Source organism: Myxocyprinus asiaticus, chromosome 2 (assembly GCF_019703515.2).
Source record: "Myxocyprinus asiaticus isolate MX2 ecotype Aquarium Trade chromosome 2, UBuf_Myxa_2, whole genome shotgun sequence".
Lineage (NCBI taxonomy): Eukaryota > Metazoa > Chordata > Actinopteri > Cypriniformes > Catostomidae > Myxocyprinus > Myxocyprinus asiaticus.
Genome location: NC_059345.1, coordinates 16,795,447 through 16,816,690, shown reverse-complemented (window position 1 = coordinate 16,816,690; position 21,244 = coordinate 16,795,447). Strand labels below are relative to the sequence as shown.

The 21,244-nt window shown below is 37.4% G+C and overlaps 1 protein-coding gene across 1 annotated transcript in view; it reads right to left on the bottom strand.

The window, feature by feature from the left end:
- Positions 1–7,254: 7,254 nt before the first annotated feature.
- The window catches only part of LOC127413273 (insulin-like growth factor 1 receptor), a 139,531-nt gene continuing 125,541 nt past the window's right edge, over positions 7,255–21,244 (bottom strand). The window contains exon 22 of the mRNA XM_051650271.1: positions 7,255–11,774. Coding sequence (XP_051506231.1) covers positions 11,306–11,774 — 469 coding nt within the window. The 3' untranslated portion in view covers positions 7,255–11,305. The remainder of the gene's footprint in view (positions 11,775–21,244) is intronic.

Genomic DNA, 21,244 nt, shown 5'->3' with positions numbered 1-21,244 from the left:
ATTCTATGCTACAAGACTGTTTTGATCACATGGACTGGGAGATGTTCCGGTCCACCTCTGATGACGACATTGAGGTCCACGCTGATAGCGTAACGTGTTTCAACAGGAAGTGCATAGATGAAGTAGTGCCGACCAAAACAATACAGTTATACCCTAACCAGAAACCATGGATAAATAGCGATGTTCATGCGGCGCTTAATGCATGGACTTCCGCTTTTAATTCCGGGAACGCAGAGGAGCATAAACAAGCCAGTTATGCCCTCCGCAAAACTATCAGAGCAGCCAAATGCCAGTACAGGGATAACATTGAAGGACAGTTCAAAACCACCGACTCTAGAAGCATGTGGCATGTGGAAGAATTAATATCATCACGGACTTCAAAGGGAATAAACACTCCGCCGTGGACACCGCTGCCTCTCTCCCGGATGAGCTTAATACTTTTTATGCTCGTTTCGAGGGAAATAACGGCGCCCTCACGGAGAGAGCTCTCGCGGCCGAAGCTACAGAGGTTAGTTCACTCCCCATCTCTGTAACGGATGTAACCTGATCCTTCTGATGGGTGAATATCCGTAAAGCCACAGGTCCAGACGGCATTCCGGGCTGCGTCATCAGAGCGTGCACGAACCAACTGGCTGGTGTTTTTACGGACATTTTCAACTTTTCCCTCTCCTTGTCTGTGGTCCCCACATACTTTAAAATGTCCACCATTGTGCCTGTACCAAAGCTACCCAAAATCACTTTCTTAAATGACTGGTGTCCTGTTGCGCTGACCCCCATCATCAGCAAATACTTTGAGAGACTAATCAGAGATTGCATCTGCTCTGTGCTGCCTGCCTCACTGGACTCAGTTTGCTTACCGCAACAACCGTTCCACTGATGATGCCATTGCATCTACACTACACACTGCTCTCTCCCACCTGGAAAAAAGGAACACATATGTGAGAATGCTGTTTGTAGTCTACAGCTCTCCATTCAACACCATAGTGCCCTCCAAGCTTGATGAGAAACTCCAGGCTCTGGGCTTAACCAGATCACGTTGCAGCTGGATCCTGGACTTCCTGTCAACCAGATGCCAGGTGGTTAGAATGGGCAGCAACATCTCCTCATCACTGACCCTCAACACTGTAGCCCTGCAGGGCTGTGTTCTCAGCCCACTCCTGTATTCCCTGTACACACATGACTGTGTGGCAACACATAGCTCCAGTGCCATCATTAAGTTTGCTGATGATACGACGGTGGTAGGTCTGATCATTGACAATGATGAAACAGCCTACAGAGAGGAGGTGCACACTCTGACAGAGAACACAGCCCCAGCCCCAGCTCCATCACCATCAATGGAGCACCGGTGGAGAGAGTCAGTAGCTTCAAGTTCCTCTGTGTCCACATCACTGAGGAACTCACATGGTCCGTCCATACTGAGGCCGTTGTGGAGAAGGCTCACCAGCGCCTCTTCTTCCTGAGATGGCTGAGGAAGTTTGGAATGAACCACCACATCCTCACATGGTTCTATACCAGCACCGTAGAGAGCATCCTGACTGGCTGCATCACCGCCTGGTATGGCAACAGCACGGCCCTCAACCGCAAAGCCCTGCAAAGGGTGGTGCGAACTGCCAGGCACTTCATCGGAGGTGAGCTTCCCTCCCTCCAGGACATATATACCAGGCGGTGTGTGAAAAAAGCTAGAAGGATCATCAGAGACTCCAGCCACCCGAGCCATGTGCTACTCTCACTGCTACCATCAGGCAGGTGGTATCGCAGCATCAGGACCCGCACCAGCCGACTTCATGACAGCTTCTTCCCCCAAGCAATCATACTTTTGAACTCTTGATCGATCACAATACATATATCATCACCGCAATTTATTAGCCTCAGACTGGACTCACATTTTATACTTCTCTTAATAACACACTGGCAACTGACTATCAACCGACAGCTGAATGTCAACACAACACTTCATATTTATTTCCACTGATGTATTTTTATTGTATACAGTCTTCTTATTTTGTGTATACTGTGTATTGTATATTATTAGGTGTATATTGTGTTGTGTAAATCAGATGTTTATTGTAATTGTCATACTGCTATGTTGCTTAGAACCGCACCAAGACTTTCACCCACTGTTGCACTTGTGTATATGATTGAATGACAATAAAGGGATTTGATTTGATTTGACCCGTTTCTGCATGATTTATGCATTGCACTACTGCCACACGATTGGCTGAATAAGTAGGTGTAGGTGTTCCTAATAAAATGCTCAGTGAGACTATACTCCTGTATTGTATTAAAAACAAGTATTTAACAGTGAAATATAAATGGTCTCATAACTCTCATTCAAATAAAGTTCTGCGTCATAATTATTCATTCAATTAATCACTTTAAATGCAAAAACAATTCACAAAGTCAAGACATTTTTATTTGTATAGCGCTTTTCACAACACGCATCATTTCAAGCAGCTTTACAGAAAATTATGCTTTAACAGAAAAAGCTGTAATATAGACCATTTCAAGGACTGTTTGCTGATGACGTCAAGTGACGTCATTCTTCCATGAAGATTTCCTGCTCGTCAAAACAGAGGCTGTGTCTGAAACCAGGCATGTTTGCGTCACATCCTGTCTACTGAGATACCTTCATCTGATCAATTTTTGAAGGCAGCCTAGATGTATCCTCCGCTGCCTATGAAATCCCACAATCCTGTGCACGCGAACTAATTATTCCATTTCTAGCATGAATGTAGTATTGTAGTTTTTAAATATATACCTGGTTATCGCCAAAACTCTCTTGATTTTGTTCTAGATTATTAGACCATTAAGTCCAACTGAAACACAATGAAGCAGACGCGTTACCTTTAGAAGCAGATGCGTTTTACCTTAAATCAACTGATTTAACACCAGATGGCGTTAATCAGTTGCTGGTATCCTAGCAACGATGTGAAGTTATGCTGCCTCAGTAGCCTGTCCGAAACTCCGTACGCAAATTTACTTATGCTGCCCCTCTCTCTCTCTGTATTTGGATAATGAAACATGTAGATCAATTGATAAAATCCTCTTTAATTTTGTATTGAAAAACAAAACTCATTGCGTTAAGAAATCTGTATTAATGGACACCAATGAATGTGGGGGACTGAACTTTCTTGATTTTTCATCTTTAAATAACACTTTCAAAATCAGTTGGATTAGACAGTTTATGTGTAATTCAAATTCAATTTGGAATTTTATTCTTAATTACTACTACTCCAAGTTAGGTGGTCTGCCCTCCTTATTGACCTGTAACTATAATATTGCTAAAATCCCTTACAATTTATCGAAGTTCCATAAACAAATGTTACTTGCATGGTTATTAATTTTCAAACACAAATTCTCCCCTCACCGGTATTTTATTTGGAACAACCGAGATATTTTATATAAAAACAAGTCTTTTATTTTTCAAAAATTGGAAGAAAAAAAAATTGGTAGTCTCCCAACTACTTAATTCAGAAGGTCTTATTTTAAACTATACAGAGTTTTTAAATAAATTTAATTTACCAGTTACTCCTAAACAATTCTCCGTTGTTATGGATGCAATTCCTAAAGGAGCTCTTAAGCTTCTACGCAAATATTCTTTTTCTCTTTATATCCACTCGAAACCCCAGTTGGGAAACTGTGCTTTTTATCACATCCTTCTTCACGTAACTTTAAAATTAGGTCTCTTTTCCAAAAGGAGCTTGTAACAATTCCATATGTGGTGTCATACTGAGAGAACTTTGTTAACAATGTTGATTGGAAAAAAAAGTATGGACATAGCCTCTTAAATATATAATAACTAAAAAAGTAAGGGAAGTATCATTTAAATTATTACATAGATTTTACCCAGCCAAAGTATATTTAAAGAGATTTAAATTAGACATAGATACAAATCGCTCTTTTTGTGGTGCCCCTAATGTTTTAAAGCTTCACAAGGGAAAAAGATTACAAAAAATACTTATGGTTGTTGTTTATTTATTTACTTGGAGCAGTATCCTTACGATACCAGAAGCAAATCAGTGGCTGTAAACACTCAACAAAACACAACACAATCTATAAATTGTTGTGAAAAGATGAACCGTTAAAGTATAAGCCTAACTTCGTTTAACGCAATTACCTTTGCGAAACATAGTTTAGATGAATTGAAATTTTTTCAGTGTTGCTTTAACACGAAACTGGAAACTCGTTAATAATCATTGCAGTGCAACCGAAAATCTCAGAAACCGAAAATTTCAGAACAATGGTCTCTACCTGCTGGTGTCTTTACAGGTCCAGGAATGGAGCGGGGAGGGTCCGGTGTGAGTTAGATGCGTTGCCGGACCAGCACTCCAGAACCCTGGCGCAAATTGGAGCATGTGTCGTAACCAACGGGCCAGGATGCCGGTCCGCTATTCCCCTCAAGCACCGAGGCCCAGGGAAGCCGGACCGCTCGAGTGAAGCAGCACAGTGTTGTCAGATTTTACTGCTTATTTGAAATATGTTCTTTTATCTTAATCTTGACCAACTGTTTTGGAGATTTCAGTCTTTCCCCATTCAAGTGGCTGCACTTTCATGCCACTTGTTTACATAGAAAAATAGCTGCCAAAACTGCCCAAGAACGTTCCTAAAATGGCCACCGAGTGGACTGACTTACCTTGAAAAAGAGACTTTGTTGAAAGGACCTGCAAATACATCTGGCCGTTCTAATTACTTTGTTTTTGTTTACATTCTTGAAATGGTCTATAGTAATGTCATAATAGTGCGGTTTAATAATAATAATAAAAAACATTATTGCAAATTGCACCTTAAAATAAAAAATAAAAAAAATTGTAAATTATATTTTAATTTAGACCCTCAGTGAGCAAGCTTAAGGCAACTGTGGCAAGGAACACAAAATTCCACAAGATGTTAGTTAATGGAGTAAAAAAAAAACTTGGGGGAAAACCAGGCTCACTGTGGGGGCCAGCATGCATGAATATAATGCCAATATTAGTTATTTATGTGTAGTACAAGTCAAGATTTAAAATGAGTAAACTAAATAAGTGTCAGGGGCCAATGTTAAACAAAAAGCTGTGTAATAACTGTAAGATTAATGACTAAAGTCTTAGAATTTATATTCTTAATTAACTGCAGAAGTGCAAACAGATGCATTGTCTTTTGTTATTTGGCTGATGAAGGCTGCAGTTAGTCATCATCACTCAGCAACACATAGCAGTGGGAGTCAGACATCAGGCAGGACCAGAGCTAGATCTGGCAGACTCTGGTAACCTCAGGATATGTATCCCGAGGTTAAGACAGGGAAACAAATATAATAATATTAGCGTAGATGCCATTCACTTTAAAACAGGATTATAGAATATGAGAGGTGTTTCCAGCTCTGGCAGACCTAACTATTGCAGCACAACCATGTGAGTTGATAGATAAATTAGGTGTATGCCTCGCTGAAAAGACAAGTATAGACTTAAACTTAGAGAGTGTGTCTGAGTCCTGAACCATCGGAAGACTATTCCATAGTTTAGGAGTCAAATAGGAAAAGGACCTACCTGCTTTTGTGGAAAGTTAATAACAGGCTAATGTTATAATTGTATTATATATATATATATATATATATATATATATATATATATATATATATATACACACACACACACACACACACACACACACACACACACACACACACACACACACACACACACTGGCGGCCAAACATTTGGAATAATGAACAGATTTTGCTCTTATGGAAAGAAATTGGTACTTTTATTCACCAAAGTGACATTCAGTTGATCACAATGTATAGTCAAGACATTAATAATGTGAAAAATTACTATTACAATTTGAAAAAATTTTCAGAACTTCTTAAAGTACTTCAAAGAGTTCTCATCAAAAAATCCTCCACATGCAGCAATGACACCTTTGCAGATCCTTGGCGTTCTAGCTGTCAGTTTGTCCAGATACTCAGGTGACATTTCACCCCACACATCCTGTAGCACTTGCCATAGATGTGGCTGTCTTGTCGGACACTTCTCACGCACCTTACAGTCTAGCTGATCCCAAAAGAGCTCAATGAGATTAAGATCCATAACACTCTTTTCCAGTTATCCGTTTTCCTTTACCCACTCTAACATTTTCTTTTTGCTTTTCTGTTTCAAAAGTGGCTTTTTCTTTGCAATTCTTCCCATAAGGCCTGCACCCCTGAGTCTTCTCTTTACTGTTGTACATGAAACTGGTGTTGAGTGGGTAGAAATCAATGAGGACATGTGAGGCGTCTATTTCTCAAACTAGATACTCTGGTGTACTTATCCTCTTGTTTTCTTGTGCATCTTTCCTTCCACATCTCTTTCTGTCCTTGTTAGAGCCAGTTGTCCTTTGTCTTTGAAGACAGACAAAAAAATCTTCAGTGTTTTGGCAATTTCAAGCATTGTATAGCCTTCATTCCTCAAAACAATGATTGACTGATGAGTTTCTAGAGAAAGCTGTTTCTTTTTTTTGCCATTTTTGACCTAATATTGACCTTAAGACATGCCAGACTATTGCATACTGTGGCAACTCAAAAACAAACACAAAGACAATGTTAAGCTTAATTTAATGAACCAAATAGCTTTCAACTGTGTTTGATATAATGGCAAGTGATTTCCTAGTACCAAATTAGCAATTTAGCATGATTACTCCAGGATAAGGTGTTGGAGTGATGGCTGATAGAAATGGGGCCTGTCTAGATTTGATCAAAAATAACTTTTTTCAAATAGTAATGTTTTTTTTTTTTTTTACATCAGTAATGTCCTGACTATACTTTGTGATCAGTTGAATGCCACTTTGGTGAATTAAAGTACCAATTTCCTTCCACAACAGCAAAATCTGTACATTATTCCAAACTTTTGGCCACTAGTGTGTGTGTGTGTGTGTGTGTATATATATATATATATATATATATATATATATATATATATATATATATACACACACACACACAGTATATATAAATCTAATGTAAACATCAAAATAAATATTATTGACCGTTAATATTAACTGTGACACTTTGGAACACATTTGATGCTTTTTGAAGCCCATTTTGAAATGAACAAAAATATCCTATCATCATACAACTGCTACTAAATATATTATTAAGAATTCATTTTTTAATGATCCTCATTGTGGTAATATTGACAAGTTATAAAGTCTAAAACAAATTCTTCTGTGGACCTAAAATATGTTAATTTAATGTGTTACTAAATGGCCAATAAAAATCTGTAAGTCCCACAAACTGCTCAGAAACATGTTCATGTACTGCATTTATTGATTGTGTCAGGATAGAATGTCAAAATCTGCTTTATAATTATTCATCCAAACCCAGTTGTATGCAGAAAAAAAATCACAAAGCTATTGATCTGGATTTATTATAAGCATTATTTGTTCCACACAAACAAAAAGAAATTTTGAACAATGTGCCACCATGAACCAAATATGCTCCTCTCCATATAAGGACACATGACTTTGTTGTTCAAATGTATACAAAAGAAAAGCAATACAAATAAAGTTAATAAGTGCCTTTTTTTTTAAACCAGAACAGCCATGTTTGAACAGACTTGGACCTCAAATCTTTCTCCATTCTGCCCTCCCTCTGGATCTGTAACATCCTGTTATATTAGTAACAAATTGAACAACATGTCTTGAACTTGATGGCATGTTTCAACGGTTCACTGAACATCCGAACATTTTGCTCTACTGGCATCAACAAGTTTAATGAAATAATATGGAGTAAAACAAATCATTTTTTTTTTTCTAGATGGTGCCACCAGATAATGAACACCTCCTATTGCTCTACTCTCAGACCTCCTGTACTCATGGAGCACACTATAATGTCCAGATTTTAGAAGACTAATTTCGTGAGATTATGGGGAGCAGCAGTGTCATCAGCAGCAGGGTTGAGTGAGCTCTGAGGACGGGTTACTTCCTGTCTCTTTGATGCCCATTCAAAACCTTCAGCCCTGAGAATATCTAGCCCATCGCCAATATATCTGTATCAGAAAAATGAACCATCACTTGGAATGGTGTTACAGCTCAGACACAGTCAGAGAGGAGCATTAGGTTGGTGTCTAACAATTTTAAATAACAAAATCTGCAACCTTTATTTAAAAAAAAAAAAAAGCATGTAAATGCTTTTAAATCATTTGCTTGGCCCAAATTCAATGACCAATACCAGGGGTCGTACTATTGGGGGACAAAATTTTTCCAATTTGTACACTTCCCTTGCATTCAGATTTACAACAATTCTACTAAAAAATCTGGATATTTACTAGAATATCTTAAATCTGGATTTAGATTATTTCAAAGGATATATCAATTTAATCAAACCAATTTCATGAACCAAACTCTTATCACAAGTGTTGAATCGGTTTGAACAGCATGAACAATATTTTGAGCTACAAAATGACATGGGAATACAATCGTTCAGAAAAACTAACTTTAAACTGCTTCGGTTTAATTTTATTTATATAATACTGAAATTTGTCCACCTTTTCTTTGGGGTTTTCCCTGGTGATTTATAAAATAGTTTTGTTTTCCAAAGGTCATAAAAATAGTTTATCATACTGTACATTTGATGCACCTGATAACAGCACAAAATTATAGGGGGTTTACATACATCCGTCTACACCCAAAGTGTTTTTGTTTCAACAAATGTTTGGTTTCTGATATATTTAAGTACAATCTTCCAATGAATGTATAATGAAAATTCAAAATAAGAAAGATGACAGTGAGATTGAGAGACATGAAAGGGAGAGGAGATCATAAAATTACACATACTGAAAAAACAAAAGCAAAACACAATTCTATATTCCAATTCCATTGCAATTATTCCATCTAGTTAGGATTTTGACCTTTGCTCCAGGTGATCAAGTTAAATGATCAAGAAATTAAATATCAGCAAAATTCCAGCACTTTTGGAGTCAATTGTCAAAGTTGTATATTTTAGTCTCACAAATAAATAATAGACAATTTTGAGCAAGATCCTATAGGAAAGAAAGCAGCTATTCATAAAATATGTCCATAAATCCGCAATTTCTCCACTCCGAGATTGTGGTTTGTAGCGTCCTCTTCATGAAGAAAGGTCAGCTGTAATTTATATACAGGTACATAAAAAAAGAGTGAGGTAGATAAATGTTTGATGAAAAAAGTCCCCAAGTCATGAAAAAAACAAAAAAACAAAAAAATCTAAAATGTTACACTTTTTTTTTTTTTTTTAACAGTGATTATAAACATCACAAATAGGTGAGAAACAAAATAAATAATGAAAAAAAAAGAAAGAAAAAAAAGATCAGGATTGGGAAAAGAAAAAGTGAAAAATCTTTCAAGAAAAAACTGGCGCTCATAGTCAAACCTGTATCTTAAATGTATAGATGTGATCCATGTTACAAACACAACTTCTGCATAGAGATATAATTCTTGTTTATCAGGCTCTGCTTGGAAGGAAGGAAATGCAGAGTTTATAACATGTAAAAACGGTGGCAGGATCAGTCACAAATAAGGCTGAACAATCTGACAAAATTATGAGACATTTAACATAAAATAAGTTGACATTGAAATGAATTCAAGAGCAGTTTTTGCCAAATTTTCAGTCGAGTCGTCTTGTGAATATGTACGACCGAATACAGAGGAATGAATAACATAGAAGGGGTCGGAGACCAAAACTTTAAGGAGTTTGACCTGAGAAAATTTGTTATGCTGTAATGTGGTGAGAAACAGTGCCGAGCTGTTCGAGAATCACGTTCGCCGCCGTTATAAAGGCATGAAGACAGAAGTATGTTAACTTGAAGGTTTTCCTTTTCAAGAGAAAAAACTGTATGAATCTAACTTTAGAAAAATCTATCAAAAAACAGGAGACATTAAACAACTTTACATGGCAAAGCTCAACTCTTAAACTCTTTTATCCCTGTTCTTTTTTTGCAGAACTAGAAGCATCATAAAATGGACTGTAGTGGAAAGGCAAAGGATTAAACCTGAAGAATCTCTTTATATCTATATTGATATATATATAGTATATATCACAACCACAAAATAAAAACAAGAATAAAATAGCAGCTTTTTTCAGCACAGACACAAAGATGATCATCTGAACTGTAAAAAAGGTACAAAAGTGACAGACAAACCATGTACACACTTTGTGGTCCAACATACAACTGAAAGACCAATTGAGAGATGTCTAATGAACACGTCAGCTCCACAATGAAACATTTTAAGATTGAAAAACGTTTGAGCTCTTTTCTTTTTTTTTTTTTTTTTTAACCCAAATCCCTTCTAAATGTTTATTTATTTATTTTTGTTTGTTGCAATTTTGTGTCTGTTGCATTTGTTGTCATTTTGGTGCTGTAAAGATTGTTTTTGCATTGTTTCACAACACCTTTTCTTGCTGTCTGAAATGTGTCTAACCCAAAGCAAGAAGCTTTATAGACATCTGGCCATGGAGACAAAAAAGGTGAAAGCAGAACAAGAGGTAGATACCCCTCTATTGATTTTAACTTTTTAAATAGAAGATGACTGTAAAAAGTATGTACAGCAGTGTAAAAAGAGTGGAGCGTCTTATTTGATATTTTTGAGCTCATTGGGATAAAAGGAGCAAGGAATGAGGCTGCGATGGAGTTAGGGACAGGGAAAGAGATGACAGTATAATCTGGCAATGTAAAAAAAGAAAAAGACAAGAAAAATTCGGCAGGTTTGAGAATTTTTTCTCCACTATGTTGCACAGCCAGACGTTTTAAAGAGAGTGTGTAAGCCAGCCATTTTATTATCTCTGTACCTAGATTTGAGCCCCACACACCCTTCTCTATTCTGTGCTACGAACTATATAATTTCTATGCATGTCTCTGGAGTCACAAATACAAGGTGCTTTGCTGCTGGATTTGCTTAAAGATATGCAGAGTGTCGTAATAATGCCACCGTACCACTACTGGATTTGATAGGCTTTTAAACCAGTTTGGAAGTGTAGAAAAGTAACAAAACATAACAAAAATAGTCAGCCTGTCAGGTGCGAGGATGAAGGTTTATGTTTTTCAGTCAATAATCCAGTCTTGTTACTTCTGCAGAAATAACAAATGTTTATGTCCTCAATCGATTCAACAATTCAATCAAAATACACACAGAAAAAAAACAAAGAAATCCAAACTTTGTCCCTTGAGGTATGATTGAAAATTGATTGCCTGGACTCTTAGTTATACCATTTTGTCTTTTTGTTTGTATTTTTTTAATATATATTTCTTCTTAGAAGACCACACAGTGGCTTGACATGTCCATGTTTCAGTCAAAGGGACGTGATCTAAAGAAAACAGGGTCAGCAAGCCGACGACTGGGGCAAGGTCAAGGCACGCTCGTTCTTCCGGCCCCCGTTCATGTGAGCGTAAGCCTTGGTCTTGTCAAACGGGCTCCGGTGAACCATGGAGGGTCCGTTTGCCGCGGATGCCGGGTGTGGGTGTTTGTCCATAGAGCAGGGGGAGGCAGGGGGTGAGGAAGCTCCAGCGGGTGTGACGGACCCCTGTGGCCCAGGGGTACACTGCTGGGGGAAGGCCGAGGAGGGGGTGAGAGGCTGCAGGCAGGAGGACGGCTCCAGAGGAACGTTTTCCATGGTTCCCACGTTCTCCATGTCCAGCTCTTCAGTGTCGGGAGGTTTGTTCTCCTCGCTGTAGAAGAAGCTGGTCTCCTTGAAGCCTGGCTCCAGGTCGTCCTTGATGCTGCTGATGATCTCCAGGAAGGACGGCCGCATTTTGGGGTTGTACTGCCAGCACATGCGCATCAGCTCAAACCTGAGAGTTCACACACAAACATGAAGACAGCATGAGCAACATGATCCTTGAAATATCATAACTGAAAATCTACCGGCAGCCTTGTTTTTAAAAATATCTTTTCGTGAATTTTGAGTAAATATCGTGATACAAACAGTACTGCGCAAAAGTTTTAGGCAGTTGTGAAGAATGTTGTATAGTAAGGATGTTTTCAAAAATAATGCCATGAATATTTTTTTGTTATAAATGATACAAAGTGCAGTAAACATAAAAATAAATAAATAATAATAATTAAAAAAAATTCTAATCAGCCAATCGTGTAGCAGCAGTGCAGTGCATAATATCATGCAGATACAGATCAGGAGCTTCAGTTAATGTTCACGTCAACCATCAGAATGGGGAAAAACTTTTCTATTCAGCTTTCTATTCTTGGCTGACAGAAGCAGAACCCGACATGGTCTTCTGCTGTTGTAGCCCATCCACCTCAAGGTTTGACGTGTTGTGTATTCTAAGATGCTATTCTGCTCACTACAGTTGTAGGGTTTATCTGCTTTACCGTAGCCTTTCTGTCAGCTCGAACTAGTCTGACCATTCTCCGTTGACCTCTCTCATTTCCTTCCGCAAACTGCTGCTCACTGGATGTTTTTTGTTTTTGGCACCATTCTGAGTAAACTCTAGGGACTGTTCACAGGAGAACAGCAGTTACAGAAATACTCAAACCAGCCCGACAGTGGCATGATTCAAATCATGCCACTGTCGAAATCACTGACATCAAATTTTTCCCCATTCTGGTGGTTGATGTGAACATTAACTGAATGTCCTGCATGATTTTATGCATTGCACTGCTTCCACACGATTGGCTGATTAGATAATCACATGAACAAGTAGGTGTACGGGTGTTCCTAATAAAGTGGTCGGTGAGTGTAAATGGTTATATTGAATATCGTACATTGAACTGAATCATGGGATATCCATATCATCCCACCCGTAATTACAGTAAATTAAGTTGTCATTCCAAAGGCATCGTCTGCCTTAGAACTCAATATTCTTCAACAGGATATTGAAATTGACTTGGCGCAACTCCCTAGGCTAAGCAACAGATGGCTGTGTGACAAATCAGCAACATAAACATGCTATCAACAGTTATGCTTTAAACACAGCTGTAGTGAGCTCATAGTGAATGCTGTGGCCTGCTTTACTGTACACCAAACATAGAGCCGTTATGAAATCACACTGCAAAGCTGCAGAGACCCATAAAGGAGGCCCGTACACTCTGGCAAAGAGGAACTGCTACAGTTACGGAGGAAGACAGTAAAAGAAAGTGATCTCGCTGACACACGAGCATTCCAGTTCACCATCTTTAATTATACACAAACAAGCTAAGAATACCAGAGAAGTCTGCTGTAATAAATACTCGACTCCGTCTGCCAGCTCTCGTACACACATACACAAACACACACAGAGTAACAAACACCATTAGTCTTACCAACACCAACTACACACCTAGCGCAAACATTAGCTGACAGTTACAAATAACCATGCACCACATACACAAACATTCACACCAGTGAATCCAAGTGCAGTATTTTCACTGACACACAAACACACAGATGAGGGCTCATGGCCCTCCAGCTGTAACACACACACATTGGACAATTTGCCCTCGGAGCTCCAGCTTGTTTTTCCTGCATGCTACTAAATGAAGTTTCCATTGATGGCGAAGGTCAGCCTGATTTTAGGACCTCCAGTGTTAAAACTGCTATAAGCACTGCACTCAAGCCTGCAGTAACCCTAGTTACCTGTTGAGCCCAATTGTGTCTGTGAGTTTGTGTTTTTGTTGGTTTTAATATCGCTTCTTTGCTATTTGAGTGCACAGACTGATACAAAATCAATACATTATCAGACGTATGTACAAATATGTGTAAAATATAAATGTAACAGTTTATGAAAGCTTTCATTAATAACATTTGGGAAAATTATGACATTATATAATGCTTATTATAAAACGGATAGCATTCCGGCTGGGGCTGTCAACAGGGCTGAGAACAGATGTTGTCCACAAGAGGGTGCAATTAATAACTTAAAAGCAAACAGCACAGTGTAATATTGCTTATTGTAAAGAACAGACCTGGCTGTTGACAAAAGTGCATTTTAATTTAAACTAAAGTTCATACAATTACAAAATCAAAATATTTAGCCAGTTCATATTCTCGAATCTTCAGCAAAAACTAAAATGAGAGAGAGAAAAAAAAAAGCTTCAATAGACAGTGTTACACACTATACCACAGACAGTGCCATGGTCCTGCCACAGTACCCAAGCTTCAAAATACCAGCAGTACCACAGTGTTTTTCATAAATTACAGTTGTATGTACCATAGTAATATTCCCAGATAATAGTGGTATTCAGCAAAACTCTATTGTGAAGTAGCATTTATGGCTCAGACTCTGTCTCACCATGGTAACGGCGTGTATCTGAGCCCAGTGCTCCGACAGAGGCTGTTCAAACAGGATGCTAGACAGAGTGCAACAGAACGGAGCCAAATATGGGGATCTCGAGACGTGTTTCGAAACTGAACTCCTTTCAACTTGACACAGCCTTTTAAAATGCATTACTTATGCTGTGAGACACTGATTAGAGAGCAAGCTGCAAAGACCTCCACTTAAGTCATCGGCTGTGTTTGGCACAAATCTAAATTCAAATGTACATTTTCATCCAAATTTTGATGAATATTCAAATGTAGAATTTTAACTTGACAGCCTTAGTTCCCAATCCATGCTGAACTACGCAATATAGCACCAGATATGACATGAAACACCTGTTCACCTACTGTATACATCACTGCACAGCACCTCTATAGACCAAATATCAGTGTTATTTTACATCAGGGTCAAGGCTATACATCTTGCTATAGTGGAAGCATGACATTTTTTGTTTTATTGTTATTTTCAATGAAAGTTAAGTGTATTTAATATATTTATTTATGCAATGTATTAATATATTTGTATTAATATATAATTTATAAAAGCAGTGAGGCAGTTGAGGCCATGCTATTTGGTAAAATCTTGGCCAAAAGGGACTCCACTGCGCGTCTTAGCCATAACTACATTCACAATAAAGCACAGCCTTTTGTACCTTCTTGCCTAAAGAGTAAATGCACATTCAACAGTTTGAAATGTCATACTTGAATATAAATAAAATACTGACCAATGAAGAATGATATTATGTTTGCTAATGACTTAAGTAAGGGATAATGTACAGTCAGCCAGTTTTAATCACAAAATAAACCCGGGGATCAGGACCCAGACACTAAGTGCTTATTATAAGGCTACTTATGAAATATTGATTTGCATTGAAATTATGTTATTATGTGAGAAGAAATCGCTGAACAGCTGAATTCCACCTCCGATTTGCATCGGAGTTCTGTTGGTGTTTATTTTGCGAAAATGACCATCTGCTCATTATCCAGCTTATTAAGACTAATTACCCATTAAATAAATAAATGGATATTTTATAAGCTTAATTATAGAGATCGCAGAGTGATACGAGAAGTAGGAAATATGACTCTCAATACCTGGATGACTGGTCTGGTATGTCTTAAAGGGAATGTTTAGAAATTCAAATTCTCTCATAATTTATTCACCCTTGTGCCATCCCAGATGTGTGACTTTCTTCTGCTGAACACAAACAAAGATAGAAGAACATTTCAGCTCTGTAGGTCCTCACAATGCAAGTGAATGGGTACCAACATTTTGAAGCTCCAAAAGGACAAATTTGAAGGTCCATAAAGCGGATAAAAGAAGCATAAAAGCAATCCATAAGACTCCAGTTGTTAAACCCATATCTTCAGAAGCAGTATGATCTATTATATATCTTCTGACGTTATGGATTTAACCACTGGAGTCATATAGATTACTTTTATGCCGTCTTAATGTGCATTTTGGAGCTTCAAAATTTTGGTACCCATTCCCTTGCATTGTGATGACCTACAGAGCTGAGATATTCTTCTAAAAATCTGTGTTTGTGTTCAGTGGAAGAAAGATGGCATGAGGGTGAGTAAATGATGAGAGAATTTTCCTTTTTGGGTGAACTATCCCTTTAATCTCCGGATGTATGGTTGTTACTAAGAAATATCAAAGCACTAGATGGCGCCATTGACCAATCAGAATCAAGTATTCTAGAGACCCATGTAATAATGAAAGTTATTAAACAGTGCTACCGAATAAAAAAAAAAAAAAATCATTTTCCACTTTCAGTGGCTTTCACTTTCCTTTTAATTTTCCATACTTTGTCTTTTGGCATTTTTTGCAACTTTTACTGAAAGGTATAGTATAGAAAGAGGGCATGAAATTATAGGGAGAGAAATTATTACATCGAGAAACAATGTAAGCTGGACCTGCCGCATGGTCCAACGTGTTTGAGCATGTGTGCTAAACTTAAGACCACTGCTCTTATTTATTTTCCAGTTTTAATGAATAACTGGACTTCTTTTACAAGGTCTATACCCCATCTAAATGGCAACTGTTTTATTTCTGTGGCACTTGGCACTGTGAGTCTCAGCAGTCCTGCACTGGCTCATTAAAATAAGAAAGCAGCAGCAACAATAAAGCAGCACGTACCACCCCAGAACCCTCCCACATGCCCTCCTTCACTCCTGTTCTGGCAGCTTTAAAGAGCACTTCATCCTTCTCGGCACTTATCTCAAACAGTGTTAAGAGGAGCCAGACGTGAGCCAACCACAACAAAGATCCTAAACCAGAGCGCTGTGAGATGAAAATGAGGCACAATCCAACCCAAACCATTGAGCACTTCCTGTCAATGGTAAAGTGCCTGTAAAGTGCTATTACTTTCAGAACAACACATCATTGTTCATTTGTTTCACCGAAAAGCAAAGAAAAACAAAACGGATTGTGAATTTTTATTTCCTTTATAAAATAAAAAAGGTTAATTTTCTGTGGCTGGCGGATATATATTGAATATTTACAATATATGCAATATTATGTTTGTTTCTTAGCTTAGATCCTCCCATGCTAAGTAGCATATTGGGCAGTAAGTTCTCTCTAGCATTTCCAGTCTCTGGCCACGGTCTTGGCGTCATCCCATGTGGTGTTTAGTGTCTTCAGGTCTTGGATAAACATTCTGCTCCACATGTTTCGGGGGCGTCCTTTTTGACGTTTCACGCCTGGTGGTAGCCATCTCATTGCGATCTTGGGGATCCGATGGTTCTCCATTCGAAGAACGTGGCCAGCGTCTCCTGCAGGCGATGTTGATGTGGAGCTTGCACGCATCACTCCTTCGGAGCACCTCTTCGTTGGTGATATGATAGTAACATCGTAGGTCATGTGATTATGTTTGTTGGCAACATGAAATTAAGCAATATCAAGAATATCATATGCAATGAATAAACAATTCAGTTTTGGTCCTCGACTTTTCCAAAGATAACGGCAGTACACTGCTGTAGTTTCACATCCACACAACTCGTTTTTATGACAGACCATTTGATTATTTCCAACATAAAAGTTATTTTGAACAAGCTGTTTCAATTAATCGGTTCAAATCAAAACTCAACGATTTATTTGCATCATCGATGTTAAAGGAACTTCTTGTTCAGAAATTAACATGGACTAAAATGTTTTTGTAAAAAAAAAAAAAAATATATATAAAAAAAAATGATAGGTAAACAGTCAGGGAAAAAAAAAATCATGATTATTTTAACTAAATATTTTGCTTCTTTCTTTGAACATTTATTTTACATAATATCATCGAAAGGCTGAACATTTTTGAGATAAGGCTTTATCTTATAACAGAAGGATGGCACTTGAATATGCTCAAATGTTTTTTTGTTTCAATGAAAATTTAGGCACATCAAGTTCATGTTATATTGTGAATATGGTCAACTAAACAACGTCCTTTAGACGTGACTATGTTCACAATTATGTGTGTGCAGTGAAGCCATTATCTGTATCTGTATTTGTTCATATGACAAAATTATCTGTATCGGTCTCTGTATTCGGATAGAACCGAGTGTGGGCAGGGCTTAAACTGGCCCATTCCTCCAGACTGTAACTGAGTCAGGTTGTAGGCCTCCTTGCTCACAGATGCTTTTTTTTTTCAGTTCTGCCTAAAAAATTTCTGTCAGATTGAGGTCAGGGCTTTGTGATGGCCACTCCAAAGTGCATTAAAACTAAATGAAATGCCCATTTTTAAATGTTACTCTTATGTTTAAAGTTTCTATTAATAAAATATGCCTTGTGTATACCTTTTCATAATAATAACCTAATAATAATAATTATTATTATTATTATTATTATTTTACAATTATTATTTAATTAAATTATTAAAAAAATTCTTACCAGATGAAGCTGAATTTGTTTTCCCACATTAACTGTGGAATATGTTGTTAACTTTGGTTTGTCCTGGTATTTCTGATATTAATATCTGCCTGAAACAGAATTTTCATTCGTCTGTTCACGTATAACAACATTATTCTGGAGGCAGGAGGTGTCAAGCAAAATGTGAAATGTCAAGCACACATTTTGCAATGAATAATAAATGCAAATTCAAGCATTAAAAGAAATATAATAAATCAATATAGCCTACAAACAGGTGAAAGTCTCATAAGTCTATCAGGAATTTTTACGATAGGACACCATAATTTAGTTTAATAATGTTAAATTATACAGCACCTTTTCAGAGCTCAAGAACACTTAACATTCTCAAATTTAACACAGTTTAAAGAAGAACAAGAAAAAAGACAGAGCAAGTTTCAGTTTCTTAGTTTTACATAAGCAGGAATATTCCTAATAGATGAATATTCTATGGAGCATTTAACAGTTTATGGAGCATTTTAACTTTTTTCGGAATAAAGTCTTAACCAGATAATAACCTTATAGCTGATGTGAATATAAATGTGGTCAACATTAAGAGACGGATAGACGAGCTCTGACTTTAAATCACTTCAGGTCAGGAATTTAACATCTCGCTCAGGTTTAGGCTATAAATAAATACATGGGAATCACGTGTAAATCGTGTGATACATTAACATAGACATTTCAAGAAGTGAAGAGTGTACATGATGTCGTATCTTAGTTAATATGACACTTGACAAGCTCCAGACGCGCACAATTAACAGAGACCACAAACGGAGTTGAGACCGCAGCTACCCGATCTGAAATCACACTGTGCACATTTTCATTCATAAGGTTTACACTTCAGAAATATTGGCTGCACAGATTAATAAATTTGCTGTAATTTAGAATGCAGTTGAAGTCAGAAGTTTACATACACTTAGGTTGAAGTCATTAAAACTAATTTTTTTAACCACTCCACAGATTTAATATTAGCAAACTATAGTTTTGGCAAGTTGTTTAGAACATCTACTTTGTGCACGACACAAGTAATTGTTTCACTTTTAATTGACTACATCACAATTCCAGTGGGTCAAGTGTACATACATCAAGTTAACTGTGCCTTTAAGCAGCTTGGAAAATTCCAGAAAATGATGTCAAGCCTTTAGACAATTAGCAAATAAGCTTCTGATAGGAGGTGTACTGAATTGGAGGTGTACCTGTGGATGAATTTTAAGGCCTACCTTCAAACTCAGTGCATCTTTGCTTGACATCATGTGAAAATCAAAAGAAATCAGCCAAGACCTCAGAAAAAATATTGTGGACCTCCACAAGTCTAGTTCATCCTTGGGAGCAATTTGCAAATGCCTGCAGGTACCACGTTCATCTGTACAAACAATAATAAATAAGTATAAACACCATGGGTCCACGCAGCCATCATACCGCTCAGGAAGGAGACACATTCTGTCTCCTAGAGATGAACGTAGTTTGGTGCGAAAAGAGCAAATCAATCTCAGAACAACAGCAAAGTACTTTGTGAAGATGCTGGAGGAAACAAGTAGATCAGTATCTATATCCACAGTAAAACGAGTCCTATATCAACATAACCTGAAAGGCTGCTCAGCAAGGAAGAAGCCACTGCTCCAAAACCGCCATAAAAGCGCCAGACTACAGTTTGCAAATGCACATGGGGACAAAGATCTTACTTTTTTTTTTTTAGAGAAATTTCCTCTGGTCTGATGAAACAAAAATGGCCAACTTTTTGGCCATAATGACCATCGTTATGTTTGGAGGAAAAAGGGTGAGGCTTGCAAGCCGAAGATCACCATCCCAACCGTGAAGCATGGGGGTTGCAGCATCATGTTGTTGGGGTGCTTTGCTGCAGGAGGGACTGGTGCACTTCACAATATAGATGGCATCATGAGGAAGGAAAATTATGTGGATATATTGAAGCAACATCTCAAGACATCAGCCAGGAAGTTAAAGCTTGGTCGCAAATGGGTCTTCCAAATGGACAATGACTCCAAGCATACCTCCAAAGTCGTGGCAAAATGGCTTAAGGACAACAAAGTCAAGGTATTGGAGTGGCCATCACAAAGCCCTGACCTCAATCTGACAGAAAATTTTTAGGCAGAACTGAAAAAAAAAAGCATCTGTGAGCAAGGAGGCCTACAACCTGACTCAGTTACAGTCTGGAGGAATGGGCCAAAATTCCAGCAACTTATTGTGAGAAGCTTGTGGAAGGCTACCCAAAACATTTGACCCAAGTTAAACAATTTAAAGGCAATGCTACCAAATACTAACAAATTGTATGTAAACTTCTGACCCACTGGGAATTTGATGAAAGAAATAATATCTGAAATAAATCATTATCATACTATTATTCTGACTTTTTACATTCTTAAAATAAAGTAGTAATCCTAACTGACCTAAGACAGGGAATGTTTTCTATGATTAAATGTCAGAAATTGTGAAAAACTGAGTTTAAATGTATTTGGCTAAGATGTATCTACATTTCTGAATTCAACTGTATGTTTATTTTTCAATGTCGCTTTATGCTTTTGTTTCTTGAATTATCAGTCAAACTATTATTTTTTATATTATTCGGATTAATCTGTTATACATTTTGAAGTCATTAATTGTGCCTTTCCGAATGGGGTATTCGGCTTCGGGAAAATACCTATTCAAGAATTATATGTTTGCTTATGACTTAATCAAAGTTATTAAACAGTGATAATGAATCCAAGTCATTATTACTTCGCATTGTTATTCTGGTCGAAATTATGGTTCATCTGATTTATATAAAAAAAATTAAAAAAAACTCACCTTTTTAAGCCATTTTAGAAAAAAAAAAAAATATTAAGAGACATTATCGAATTATATGAAAGACATTGTCTTTTTTTTAGCCAAATTGACTGGCCCTGATTTTCATTTATATCTAAACTGCATTAGAAAGTGACTAATGAAATGAGAGTGGTGTCATGCAGCAAAAAATATAAAATAAAGAAATAAAAAATTAGGCTTCATGTGAACATAAGCTATATCTTACATCAAAACATGGCTTCCTTTTCATCATACCACACACCCCTACCTACCTTCCTGATATAATGTTATATTATTACAAATGTGGTATCCCTGTCGCCACA